Below are 12918 nucleotides of genomic sequence, written 5' to 3' on the forward strand. Positions count from 1 at the left end.
GATCTACTCTCCTCAATGCCTGGAGGCAGATATATTTCTTCTGGAATGGACAAGCAAATTCCTGTATGCGTTTCCTTCATTCCCTCTCATTCTCAAGACACTCGTCAAACTCAAACATGGAACATGCCACCATGATTCTCATAGCTCCTTGGTGGCCCAGACAACCTTGGTTCTCCCTTCTACTTCAACTCAGCAGCAGGGAGCCACTACATCTACCAGATTTTCTGTTTCTGCTTACACAGAGTCAGGGTTCTCTACTTCATCCCAACCTGCAGTTTCTGCACCTGACAGCTTGGTACATTTCAACATAACTGCCAATCTAGAATTCTTTCAGTCTGTCAAGAACATTTTAGAGGCTTCCAGGAAGTGGACCACTAGGCAATGTTACAACCAGAAATGGACTAGGTTTTCTGCTTGGTGCACCAGTCATCACAAGGAGTCTCAATCTACCTACTTGTCTTCAGTTTTGGATTACCTGTTGCATTTATCTCAATCAGGCCTCAAATCAACATCCATTCGAGTCCATCTCAGTGCAATTGCTGCTTTCCATTAGCCTATAGAAGGGAAACACCTCTCTACTCATCCCGTGGTTTCCAGATTCATGAAAAGACTTCTCAATGTCAAGCCACCTCTCAAACCACCAGTGGTTTGGGATCTCAATGTTGTTCTTGCTCAATTGATGAAGCCTTCATTTGAACCAATGTCTTTGGCTCATCTAAAATATCTTTCTCATTGCTCTCACATCTGCTTGCAGAGTCAGTGAGCTACAAGCTTTAGTAGTGGACCCACCTTTCACAGTATTCCATCATGTTAAGGTGGTCCTCTGTACTCATCTTAAATTCTTACCTAAAGTTTGTTTCAGAATTTAATCTCAATCAATCTATTGTCCTACCAGTGTTTTTTCTAAAGCCTCATTCTCATCCTGGAGAAACAGCTCTTCATACTCTGGACTGTAAGCATGCTTTGGCTTTCTACTTGCAAAGGACTAAGCCACAGCGTTCTTTTCCTCAACTTCTTGTCTCCTTTGATCCAAACACGTTGGGACATCCAGTTTCCAAGCGAACCATCTCCAACTGGTTGGCTGCTTCCATCTCATTCTGTTATGCTCAGGCTGGACTGCACCTAAAGGGTCGAGTCACAGCCCATAAAGTTAGAGCCATGGTGGCATCCGTAGCTTTCCTTAGATCTACTCCTATTGAGGAAATCTGCAAAGCTGCCACTTGGTCCTCGGTTCATACTTTCACTTCTCATTATTGTCTGGATTCTTTTTCCAGACGGGATGGTCACTTTGGCCAGGCCATATTACAAACTTTATTCTCCTAAATTGCCAACACTCCCACCATCCCATTTTGGTTAGCTTGGAGGTCACACATATATTAAGAATATGCAGCCTGCTTGTCCTGGGATAAAGCACAGCAAAATCTACACGCGACCAAAAACCCGCAATCACCGCATAAAGACAGATAGGGTGGAGAACTATACCGGTCTACAGGCTAACAGAAAGAAAATTAGCAGGTAAGAACCTAATTTCTCCTGTATCACCTGGTAGATCTGTATAGCACAGTTACTGTAACAGGTGTTATCCAGGGACAGCAGGCAGCTATTCTCACAACCCACCCAGCTCTCCTGGTTGGCTTCTTAGCTAGCTATCTTAACTGAGGAGACGCTGAGGAGACGTGCACCCTACCTCGGAAGGCACTCGCGCATGTGCGGTGCGGCAGTCACGAACTTTCTAAAAGTTCTTCAAGCAAGTCTGCTTGTGAAGCTGTCCACATCGGGGCTCTGTGGATGACGTCACCCATATGTTGAGAATATCTGACTGCTGTCCCTGGATAACATCTGTTACAGTAACTTTGCTATACTAGGTGATACAGAAGGAGAAATTAGGTTCTTTCCTGCTAATTTTCTTTCTGTTAGCCTATAGACTGGTATTGTTCCCCACTCTATCTGTCTTTGTGCGGTGATTGCGGGTTTTTGCTCGTGTGTAGATTTTGCTTTTTCTGCGGGTTCTAGTATTTTTCTAGGGCCAGGGATAATTAAGAAGAGTGGTGATGGCTCAGCTAGCTTAGCTGGTGAGCTGTGGGAATTTTCCAAGATAAAGTTCTACACATGTTCCAACAGTTGTTTACAGATGTTTGTTGTTGTTACACTCGTGTTCGGAGTGTATTTTACCGTTTTCAGTTAAGATTTTTCCTAGGTTCTGCTTGGCTATTCGGCAGACTGGATTCTTAAGGGGAAGCTATACTGATATACAAGTTTGATCTCAGTCTCCACCTGCTGGTAGCAGTGAGGTATAATACCCATCCATAAGGAACTATACCGGTCTACAGGCTAACAGAAAGAAAATTAGCAGGTAAGAACCTAATTTCTCCTTTCCATGCTACTTATCCCCAAGGATAAGCTGTGGCTTTCCCCATATTTACTTTAATAATAGTTTGTGGACTTTCTTCCAGGAAAGCAAAGTTGCTTACTTGAAACAGATGTTCTCTGTAGACAGCAGGGGAATGCAGCCACGGTGATGTCTCTGACTGAGCCTAATAACATCGGTACTATCCCCTAGCTATAGTAAGTCTTTGAGCTTACTGATCATTTGCAGGATTGCCTTTCTACTCGAGCCCCTCCCCTCTGTCAGTTTTGTTCCTAGCATTAGAAGAGGAGACGAGGGGATGGAGGGCGGGCAAGTGTGGCTGCATTCCCCTGCTGTCTACAGAGAACACCTTTGCTTTCTCTGGAGATAGGCAGGGGATATGCAGTCCCACTTGATGGTGAGTCCCAAGCTGAAAAAGCATATGGGAGGTGGAAAACAGTCTATAATTCAAAGAGATTATGTAAAACTGATTGTCAAAAGCGAATATCTGGAGCTAAAGTGTGGTCCAAGCAGCACTGCATTGTAAAAGTATGCACAGAAGACTAGGTTGCTGATTTGAAAATATCCTAGATTGGGGCGGATTTCAAGTTGGCTATTGGAGCTGCTGTAGCTCGAAGTTGATGCCCTGCCAGGGGGTTGAATATGAGCTCTTGTGCAGCAAAAATGGATGCACTGCGGACCAAAATGCAGCTTCAGAAACATCCTGAATTAGAATTAAGATGAAAATTTGCCATGTAGAAACTGTAGGTCGCTTTCTGTGATCCACAATTGACACAGGAGGAATCAGGTGTGATCTGGGTAAGCACAAATTAATACAATGTGCTATTGGAGAGAAGAGTTCTTTCTCTTTTCTATCATATTGCATTTTATTGTTTTTAGTGTTCTTGTGTTCCTCAGCTGAATTGGTTGGCAAACTGAGTAGTTGCCTAGAGGTAAAAACATAATGCTCCTATGCAGTGGACAGTATGGAGACCTTGGTCTGCTGGAGAGGAATGCAAAGGAAGAGACAACGATGATAAAGTAATAGATTGGTGTAGATGAAAATTCGTACCAAGTGTAGGAAAGAATCTGGGATGAGTTTGGAAAAAGACACTCTAGTAGGAAAAAATGTATGAGATAAGTAGAATAAGTAAGGTATGCTTGAAGTTCACTACATCCTCAAGTGAAGTTGAAAGCAGTGAGACAAAACTAATGTCCCAGAAAAGAACATAATGGAAGCAGATTCCAATGGTTTAGACAGGAATTGGACTAAGAGATCTACCCCTAACAATAGATCCTACACTGGAGGAGGGTCTCTTATTGGATACCGAAGGTTCATAAAACGAGAGTGTGTGATTAGAGACCAGTATCCAAGAGATGCAGAAGGCATAAGAGAATGAAGTCAAGTGGACAATGAAGAGGAAAAACCATTGGTGAACTTGCACCTGGACGGATTAAATGTACCCATGTAAACTGAGAGGACTTGTCAGTATGTTTAACAGACTGCGAAGATTGGAATGTAAGAAATGGCTATTCCGCTGAAAAAGAAGAGAGGAATGCACCGCAACAATACCTGACACAGTAAAAGAGTTCAAGGGAGTCGTACAGGACAGCCTCACCACAGTAGAAGTGGACTTGGACCAGATTTATCACCAGATCGATAAACTTAAAAGTGATAAATCTCCTAGACCAGACGGAATTCATCCGAGAGTCCTAAAAGAACTGAAATTTGAAATCGGAGAACTATTGCAAAAACTTGCCAACCTGTCAATCAAAACAGGACAGATACCGGACGACCGGAAGATAGCGAACGTCACGCCGATATTTAAAAAAGGATCGAGAGGAGTGCCAGGCTGTCCCTGGAAAGATGGTTGAGGCGCTGATCAAAGATAGCATAGTCCGGCACTTAGACACACATGACCTGATGAGAGCCAGTCAACATGGCTTCAGGAAAGGGAAATCATGTTTGACGAAACCTACTTCAATTTTTTGAGACAGTGAACAGACAAACTAATAGTGGAGAACCGGTGGGATATTGTATACTCGGACTTTCAGAAAGCGTTCGACAAGGTTCCACATGTAAGACTTCTCAGGAAATTACAAGGCCATGGAATAGAAGGAGATATACTAAGATGGATAGGCAAATGGCTAGAGAACAGAAAACAGAGAGAGGGCATAAATGGGAAGTTCTCAGAATGGGAAAAAGTGACTAGCGGTGTACCCCAGGGCTCAGTACTTGGACCCATCTTATTTAATATTTTCATAAATGACCTGGAAGAAGGAACATCCAGTGAAATCATCAAGTTTGCAGACGACACAAAGCTATAAGAACATAAGAACTGCCATCTCCGGATCAGACCTTCGGTCCATCAAGTCCGGCGATCCGCACACGCGGAGGCCCTGCAGGTGTACACCTGGCGTAATTTATAGTCCACCATATCCTTATATGCCTCTCTTAAGGAGATATGCATCTAGTTTGCTCTTGAAGCCTAGGACGGTCGATTCCGCAATAATCTCCTCTGGGAGGGCATTCCAGGTGTCAACCACTCTCTGAGTGAAGCAGAACTTCCTGACATTAGTCCTGAACCTGTCCCCCCTTAGCTTCATTACATGTCCTCTAGTCCGTGTCAAATTGGACAATGTAAATAATCTTCTCTGCTCTATTTTGTCGATTCCTTTCAGTAATTTGAAGGTCTCGATCATATCCCCACGCAGTCTCCTTTTCTCAAGGGAGAACAATCCTAGTGTTATAAGTCTGTCCTCGTATTCCAGTTTCTCCATACCCTTCACCAGTTTTGTTGCTCGTCTCTGCACCCTCTCCAGCAGTTTTATATCCTTCTTTAGGTAGAGAGACCAATGTTGGACGCAGTATTCCAAGTGTGGTCTGACCATTGCCCTATAAAGCGGCATTATAACTTTCTCCGATCTACTCGAGATTCCTTTCTTTATCATGCCCAACATTCTATTTGCCTTCTTTGCCGCTGCCGCGCATTGTGCCGACGGCTTCAGGGTCCTATCTATCAGTATACCCAGGTCCTTTTCTTGTTCACTCTTCCCCAGGTTGCGCAGATGCTCAAGGCCCAGCAGAAGAGGAGGCCGATCTTCGGGCACCGGCACCAAGCACAGGACATGCCAGTGCCCAGATGACGGTATGAAGCATCAGGGGTTGCCCAATCGCGTCGGGGGGGGGGGTGCTGGATCGTGGCAGGGAGGTGCCCAATCGCGGCGGGGAGGGGTGCCGGATCGCGGGGGGGCGCTCTTAAATCGAGCCACGTTCGGTTTCCAAGGCGCCGGTTTTGCAAATGTTTTGCTCGTCTTGCAAAACACTCGCAAATCAGTGCACTCGTAAACCGAGGTACCACTGTATTTGAGTATTCATAAGGTATGCAGACTGTCCCTTGGCAGTGTATGAGGTTTGAGAGTTCAGCATGGGTCTTCATTTAACAATGAAGGGATGTAAAAATGTGAAATGAGAGAAAGTAGCTGCCTCAAAGTTGATCTAAGAGGGAATGAAATGTAGATGGTTTCTCAAAGATATGATGGATGGCACGTAAAGTGTGCAGGAAAGATAGCATCTTCTGGCTCTGTAAGAGAGATGAAAAGCATGGAAAGCCCACTAGGATTGAATGAGGGATAGGAACTCCAAGGTAACTATATGGGGATGTGAGCAACCACAGTGACCAATGAGAATCCATTGAAGTGCAACATGTGATAAAAACTGGATCTGAAGCAAGGGTACAAGTGCTCTGATCCAGCGTGTCAATGTAAAAATAGAATAAATTAGCTGTGTCTGAATTCAAAATGACTTGGGATAGGCACAGCTTCTTCAGTGGCATCTCCCCAATGAGATAAAAAAGAGAGGGAGAGCCACTGCCACTCATGAATTAGAACTCCATGTCTAATATGCCGCTACCAAAAATGAAAATAAAAAAAACTATTCAGTGGCAGGAGCTTCTGAGGCCATTGTTGTTCTAGCCAAAAATAATTGCGATTAGTTGTCACAGTCAAAAATCTGGTAGTTGAAGAAATCAGTTTCCCTGTCACTGAAGAACTTTGAGAAACAGGTCAAAATTTCACACTTTTTTATTACTGCCCTAAGGGCTAGAAAGCTAAGGTTTTCCTGACTTTTTCTTTTTCCTGTTAATATTTTTCTCTGAGAAAGGGGAGAGCTATGACTGTACAGGAATGGGTCAGGAAAAAACTGATAGGCAGAGGGGAGGGGCTCAAGTAGTAGGGCAGTCCTGCACATGCTCAGTAAGCTCTAAGAGTATCGATGTCATTAGGCTCAGTCAGAGACTTCACCATCAAGTGAGGCTGCATATACTCTGTTTCCGTATGCTTTTACTACATCCTTTGGTAAGGAATTCTAGGGCTTAAGTTACAAAATATTTTGTCTGGTTTGTTTTAAATATACTGCTTAGTATCTTCTTGTTACCTTTTTGAAAAGGTATATAACAGGTTCACTTTGACTTATTACACTCCACTCAGTACCCAGCTTCTCCCTAGTCTCTTCTTCAGTGGAACATTGTGTTTCCAGAAGTTCTCTCTGAGTTGGAAGGGGGTGGGGTTGTTGCAGAAATTTGTCAATCTGCCCAGCTACAGGTCCCCTTATTTTGTACCTGATGTGATGCTGAGGCTGTGGCTGTTTTCCAGAATGAGAAGCTCCTTGCAGAGAGAGTGCGGGCGAGGCATAAGATCGACCAGCTGGCTTCAGAAACTGTAGATCTGCAGGTATGGGTCTTATCCTATGTGTCAGCCTTTTACCACAGTGCATTCTTTCAGACACTTAAGATCCCAAAAAGCCATGCTAGCTTGCAAAAGGCAACCAGCTTTTCCAAATCTGACCTCTCCCTGTTATCTAATGTACTTTCTTGCCTCATAGGTAAGAAATGATTATCTTTAGACAGGCTTGTACACACAATTAGACACAGGACTGAGCCATTATATTGTGATGCGTTACATCAATCTGAAATAGAATTTGAGATCTCAGAGAGGACTGGCTTCTTCTGTTTTTTTCCACAGCACCAGCTCGGTGATTATGAAAACTTCCTCATCCGCAAAGATGTCCTTCTTAGGCAGGTGAGCACCAACTCAGGCTGGGGGTTGCTAACTTCATAGCTCCCTGGTATTTCAGCCTCTTTCTTCTGTATCCAGCCACACCTTCACACATTTTTTTAGTAAGGGCTGATGGTCTTCACTCTTTTTTCTCTCACTGACAAAAACCATTTTGCCTCTTTCCCCACACTTGTCCTATTTCCTGAAGCAAGAGAAGCCCTAACATTGCTTTCCTGTGGCTGTTAACAGAGTGTGAACCAGGCTGAGGAGCTGAAGGAAACACTGGAGGAGTACCAAGACATGATTCAGGTGACCTGAAACAGCAGTTAGCATCTGGGTTGTTTGTGCCTCATACCTCTCTTTCTTTAGCACTGTAGGAGCTTACAAGTGGGTATATATCTAATATAATCTAATCTTCTCTTTCTGCGTCGCTCATACCTAGGTAGGCTCAAGGCGACTTATAGAGAGGGATGAGGATGGAGGGAGAAGAGGAGGGGAGGAGGAGAGAGAGGGGGAAGGGGAGGATACAGGTAATTGTCAAATAGCAGAGTTTTCAATTTCTTCTGGAATATGGTGTGGTTAGGTTCTGTTCTGATCGCTTCAGTAAGGTCATTCCAAGTTTTTATACCAAGAAAGGTGAGCATGGAGTGGAAAACATGTTTGTATAGAAGATTTTTTGTGGAGGGGAGATTTAGAAGTATTCTGCTGAGGATTCTGTGGGAGGTAGACCATACTTTAGAGAAGAGTTGGACAAGAGGAGCCGCAGAGTTTCCATAAAGTATACGGTGAATGATGCATGAAGTTTTGAAGGTTATTTGTGATGGGATGGGTAGCCAGTGCAGTTGCCTGATGAAGACTGTAATCGAGTCATATTTTCTCAGGTTGAAGATTAATCTGATAGCTGTGTTTTGGATGAGTTGCATTTTGTGGATTAAAGCGGTGTTGAGTCATATGTAGATGGAGTTGCAGTAGTCTAGTTGTAGCAATATCATCAGTTGTACAATTAGGGAGAAGTGGTGCGGGTGAAAGTATGGTCTGATTAATCTTAGTTGTCTCAAAGTATAGAGGAATTTCTTTCGGAGACTGGAGACTTGTGGTTTCATGGTAAGTGTGGAGTCAAGTATGCAACCTAGGATTTTGGAGGATTCTTCTACAGGGAGGGTCTTGTACGATCGAAGAGTGATGCTTGTTGGTGCCATCTGTTAGGGAGTTTGGAAGTATAGAACTTTGGTTTTAGATGTGTTTAATTTTAGTTTGTTGGTGGTTGCCCAGATTTGGATTATTTCAATGTTTGTGAGACTTTGTTTTATCTCATCATGACCAGCAGATGGAGACTTGAGACAAAACTTTGGAACTGTACATATCATATGCCCCTCCCTAATTATCTCAGTCTTCTCTCAGTCTCCAGCAGGTGTGGTGAGCTGTAACCATCTCTCTTGGGCTGTTGGAATTTGTTTAGGAATTTTTGTCCCTTTTTGTTGCCAGATTGAGCTTGGGTGGGCCCTGTTTGGGGGTCTGTCCGACCTCAGGAGTGTCAAACCCGGCGGGTCTCGAACGGGGTCCCTCCCCCCGTTTCCTCCACCTCCCCAACATTTTTGTAGAGGTGCCTCAACAATAAGCCTTACCCCCTGGTGGTAAGGCATATTGTTTAGAGAGCTAGTGGAGTCTGTTACATAGTAACATAGTAGATGACGGCAGATAAAGACCCGAATGGTCCATCCAGTTTGCCCAACCTTAAATTTTTTCTTCTTAGCTATTTCTGCAAGAATCCTGTTCTGTGGAAAAAAAAATCCTGAGGTAGTGCCGGTCTGAAGGGTTGCTTTCCCTTTAAATTTTCTATATTTTACTGTATTTTTCAACTAACTGGCACTTTTTTCCTAGATAGGTCGCATATGGAGCAATTGAGCATTTCTCAGGAGGAGAGGTGCACAATTTGGTCCAGACGGAAGCGGCCTGAAAACAGCAGTTCAGGCCTTGTCGGCAGCGGCTGCAGGTGTCCAGGGCTCCCCGCTGCTAGTGCCTCACGAATTGGCATGGAGCAGTGGGGAACCCCGGTCTTCTTCCACCGCCCACGGCGGGATTTCCTCTCAGCTGTTTCTTTAGCAGCAGACTAACCGGCACTTTTTTCCTAGATAGGTCGCATATGGAGCAATTGAGCACTTCTTTTTTTTTTAATATACCGACCATCAACAAGTATCTGGCCGGTTTACAATAAAAATTTTAAAAAAAGATAGATAAATATATATATAAAAAAAATAATAAAAAGTGCACACTAAAGACATTAACTAGACAGACTTGAATGTGAGGGAGAGTAGGAAGGATGGGGGGAAAGTTACATGTTGAAAGAAGAAAGGAGAAAGAGGGAAGAGGGTAAAACAAATAGGGTGGGATCGCTTTATAAAAGCGGTTGGTTGAATATGAAAAGAAGAGGAGGAGAGGTGCACAATTTGGTCCAGACGCAAGCGGCCTGAAAACAGCTGTTTGGGCCTTGTCGGCAGCGGCTGCAGGTGTCCAGGGCTCCCCGCTGCTAGTGCCTCATGAATCGGCATGAAGCAGTGGGAAACCCCGGTCTTCCTCCACCGCCCACGGAGGGATTTCCTCTCAGCTGTTTCTTTAACAGCAGGTGCCGGCTTGCCTGCTTTAGTGGCTGGGACAGTTCAGGCTTCCTAGCCGCTACGGGCCCTGGAGGGTTTATTTCTGGCAGGAACTTCACCATTTTTGCATAATAAACCCTCCATTTGCTCTGCCACCTCAGGTGATCTTCCCCCTGTCTTGGAAAAACAGGGGCAGGTTTCAGCTTTGACCCCTGCTCGGGCAGGCGGTCCCATGGGGCCGCCAGGGGGATTTTTCGCCCTGATCTATTTTTTAATTTATGCAGAGCTTATTTTCAGGTGGCCGGGGGTTTTGCAATTGGCCTAGGGGTTTCAGGGGAGGTTGTGCCCCCCGCACCCTTTACGGCTTTGCCCCATCTACTACTTTCGCGTTTCCTCCTCCTCCTCCCTCATCCAAGCGCCCGCGGGTAGCTTGGGCCGAAGACTTGTGGTCTGAGTAGCGTGCAGATTTCGATGAGGACCTGGAGCCTTGGAGTGACCTCTAGGGGACGGCCGCTGGTAGCGGGGCCTCATTTTTTTCCGATTACCAGCAAGGAGGCATCCATGGTGCGCCTTTTTCACAGAGACGAGCTCCCACTTTTGATTCAGCAGGTCTCCTCGGTTTTAAGTTGTGAGGAGCCGCCATCTGAGACCCTGCGGGTGGGGGACCCCCTTCTTCAGGGGATTTGCCCGGCATCCCGCTCTTTTCTTATGCATCAGGATATTCTGGATATTGTTCTGGCGCATTGGGATATGCCAGAGGAGCCATTTTGGTTTTCACGCTCCATGGCTCATTTGTATCCCATTCCAGAGGTGGATAGGGCTACCTTGAAGTTGCCAGTGGTAGATGCGGTGGTCTCAGCTATTTCAAAGCGGCATATTGTGCCCGTAGAGGGCAGTTCTGTCTTACATGATTCTGAGGAGCATAAATTGGAGGCTCTCCTTAAACAGAATTTTAATGTCTCTGCCTTGGGGGTCCAGACAGCTATTTGTGGGGGGCTCTTAGCTCACACCGTGTTTAGCTGGGCTGAGTGTATTATTGACCTGAGTCTGATGATTGGTCCTTGGTGGATCAAGAGATCGCAAAGATTGAAATGGAGTGGGCTGACCGAAGCTGTTGCCGACATCTCCCTTCAGTCAGACACCCCTGCAGCCACCACCTGGTACTTGCCATTGGGAGGAGAGGCTCTCGCTCCCAGGATTAAAGTCAGCTGTGAGCCGCGGAGAAAAGAGGGCTGACCGAAGCTGTTGCCGACATCTCCCTTCAGTCAGGCACCCCTGCAGCCACCACCCGGCACTTGCCATCGGGAGGAGAGGTCCTCACTCCCAGGATTAAAGTCAGCTGTGAGCCACGGAAAAAAGAGGGCTGACCGAAGCTGTTGCCGACATCTCCCTTCAGTCAGGCACCCCTGCAGCCACCACCCAGCACTTGCCATCGGGAGGAGAGGTCCTCGCTCCCAGGATTAAAATTAGCTGTGAGCCGCAGAACGCGGCCCGCGGACGCGACTCCGTGAAGGGGCGTGGCCAAAGGGGCAGGACACGCCCCTTTTGAGCCCTTCGGAGCCCAGGAGGAGCAGGGAGCAGATTCGAGAAGTTATGGGCAAACGGAAGGCAAAGATTATTTCTACTACAAATTTAGGTCCAATGGATCGTCACTTATGCCATATTCCTGTAACAGTGTTGGAAGGTAAGCCTGATTTAGAGACCCAATCTGTCTCTCTCTCATCTGGGGAACCCACGCCTCCACCTCAACCTGTTCAATTTTCTTCAGAGAAAGATGACTCTGATTCTATAATAGATTCGGATTCATCTCCTCTACACTCATTTGAACTTGAACTGGATCCCAAAAGCATAATAAAGGGGAAACAATTGTTATCTGTATCTCCTGTTTCTATGCCTACTGGACCTGTTAATAGGCCCGAGTTGGGCAATAAAGTGGTTACTCTTCAAGATTTCTGGACAGTTGTGAACAAAATTGAGAACTCATTACAAGGCACAGTAGTAAAATTATGTCAATTTTCCTCTGAGATAACAAGTAAAGTGACTGACCATGATGCTCAATTAGCCTTAATTGAGAAGAAAATTGATAAAGTGGAAGCATCTGTCTCTGTAATGCAATCTTGTGCAGTTTCTAATGTAAAGAATAATACTTTATTACATTTACAGATGGAAAAATGGAAAACGCTATGAGATCTAGGAACCTCAGATTTCTGAATTTTCCTATATCTCATTATCTTTCTCATTTGGAGTTATTAAAAATGTATTTAAAGGATATACTCTCCTATACTAAGATAGAATCTTTTATACCAGATAATCTTTATTATATTCCTAGTGGAGTAAAAGTGGTTTCAGAAGAGGGGGAAAAGGATCAGTTAGTGTCTCCTGACAGTTTAAATATTTCTCAATTCCTGGAATCATCGAAGGATTTTATAGCCAAAAGAGCAACATTATTGGTCACTTTTAAAACTGACATAGAAAAACAAGACATTCTTAAATTATATTTTATAAATAAGAATGCCCTGTTTTGTGGTCAACAGATAAACATCTTTCCAGATGTCTCTAAACAAACACAATACAAGAGGAAACAATTCCTACAACTCAAGACTCAAGTCTTAAGTCTTGGGTGCGGGGGCTTCTTTCTTCCTTAAATTCCCATGCAAATGTTTGGTGACTTATCAAAATGTTAGATATGTGTTTGTAGATCCAGCTCATTTAGAGAATTTTCTTCAAGATAAAAGTAAAGTAATTATTTTACCTGAAACGAATACAGAGATTGAGGTTGAGTGAATATAGAAGTTCTTCTTTTTTTGCCTGATCTGAAGATTATTGAATAATTTATTTCCTGTTAATCTTTTTCTTATGATTTGATGATACCAACAGAATAAGCAGCCCTCATATAATGTGGACTTGAAAAGATTTTCTTTT

General features: G+C 44.5%; 1 protein-coding gene across 1 annotated transcript in view; it reads left to right on the top strand.

Moving 5' to 3' along the window:
• The window catches only part of KASH5 (KASH domain containing 5), a 116737-nt gene that overhangs the window by 53772 nt on the left and 50047 nt on the right, over positions 1–12918 (top strand). The window contains exons 10-12 of the mRNA XM_033960874.1: positions 7001–7078; positions 7370–7426; positions 7652–7711. Of these exons, the coding sequence (XP_033816765.1) occupies positions 7001–7078; positions 7370–7426; positions 7652–7711 (195 nt within the window). The remainder of the gene's footprint in view (positions 1–7000; positions 7079–7369; positions 7427–7651; positions 7712–12918) is intronic.

Source organism: Geotrypetes seraphini, chromosome 10, assembly GCF_902459505.1.
Source record: "Geotrypetes seraphini chromosome 10, aGeoSer1.1, whole genome shotgun sequence".
Taxonomy (NCBI): Eukaryota; Metazoa; Chordata; class Amphibia; order Gymnophiona; family Dermophiidae; genus Geotrypetes; species Geotrypetes seraphini.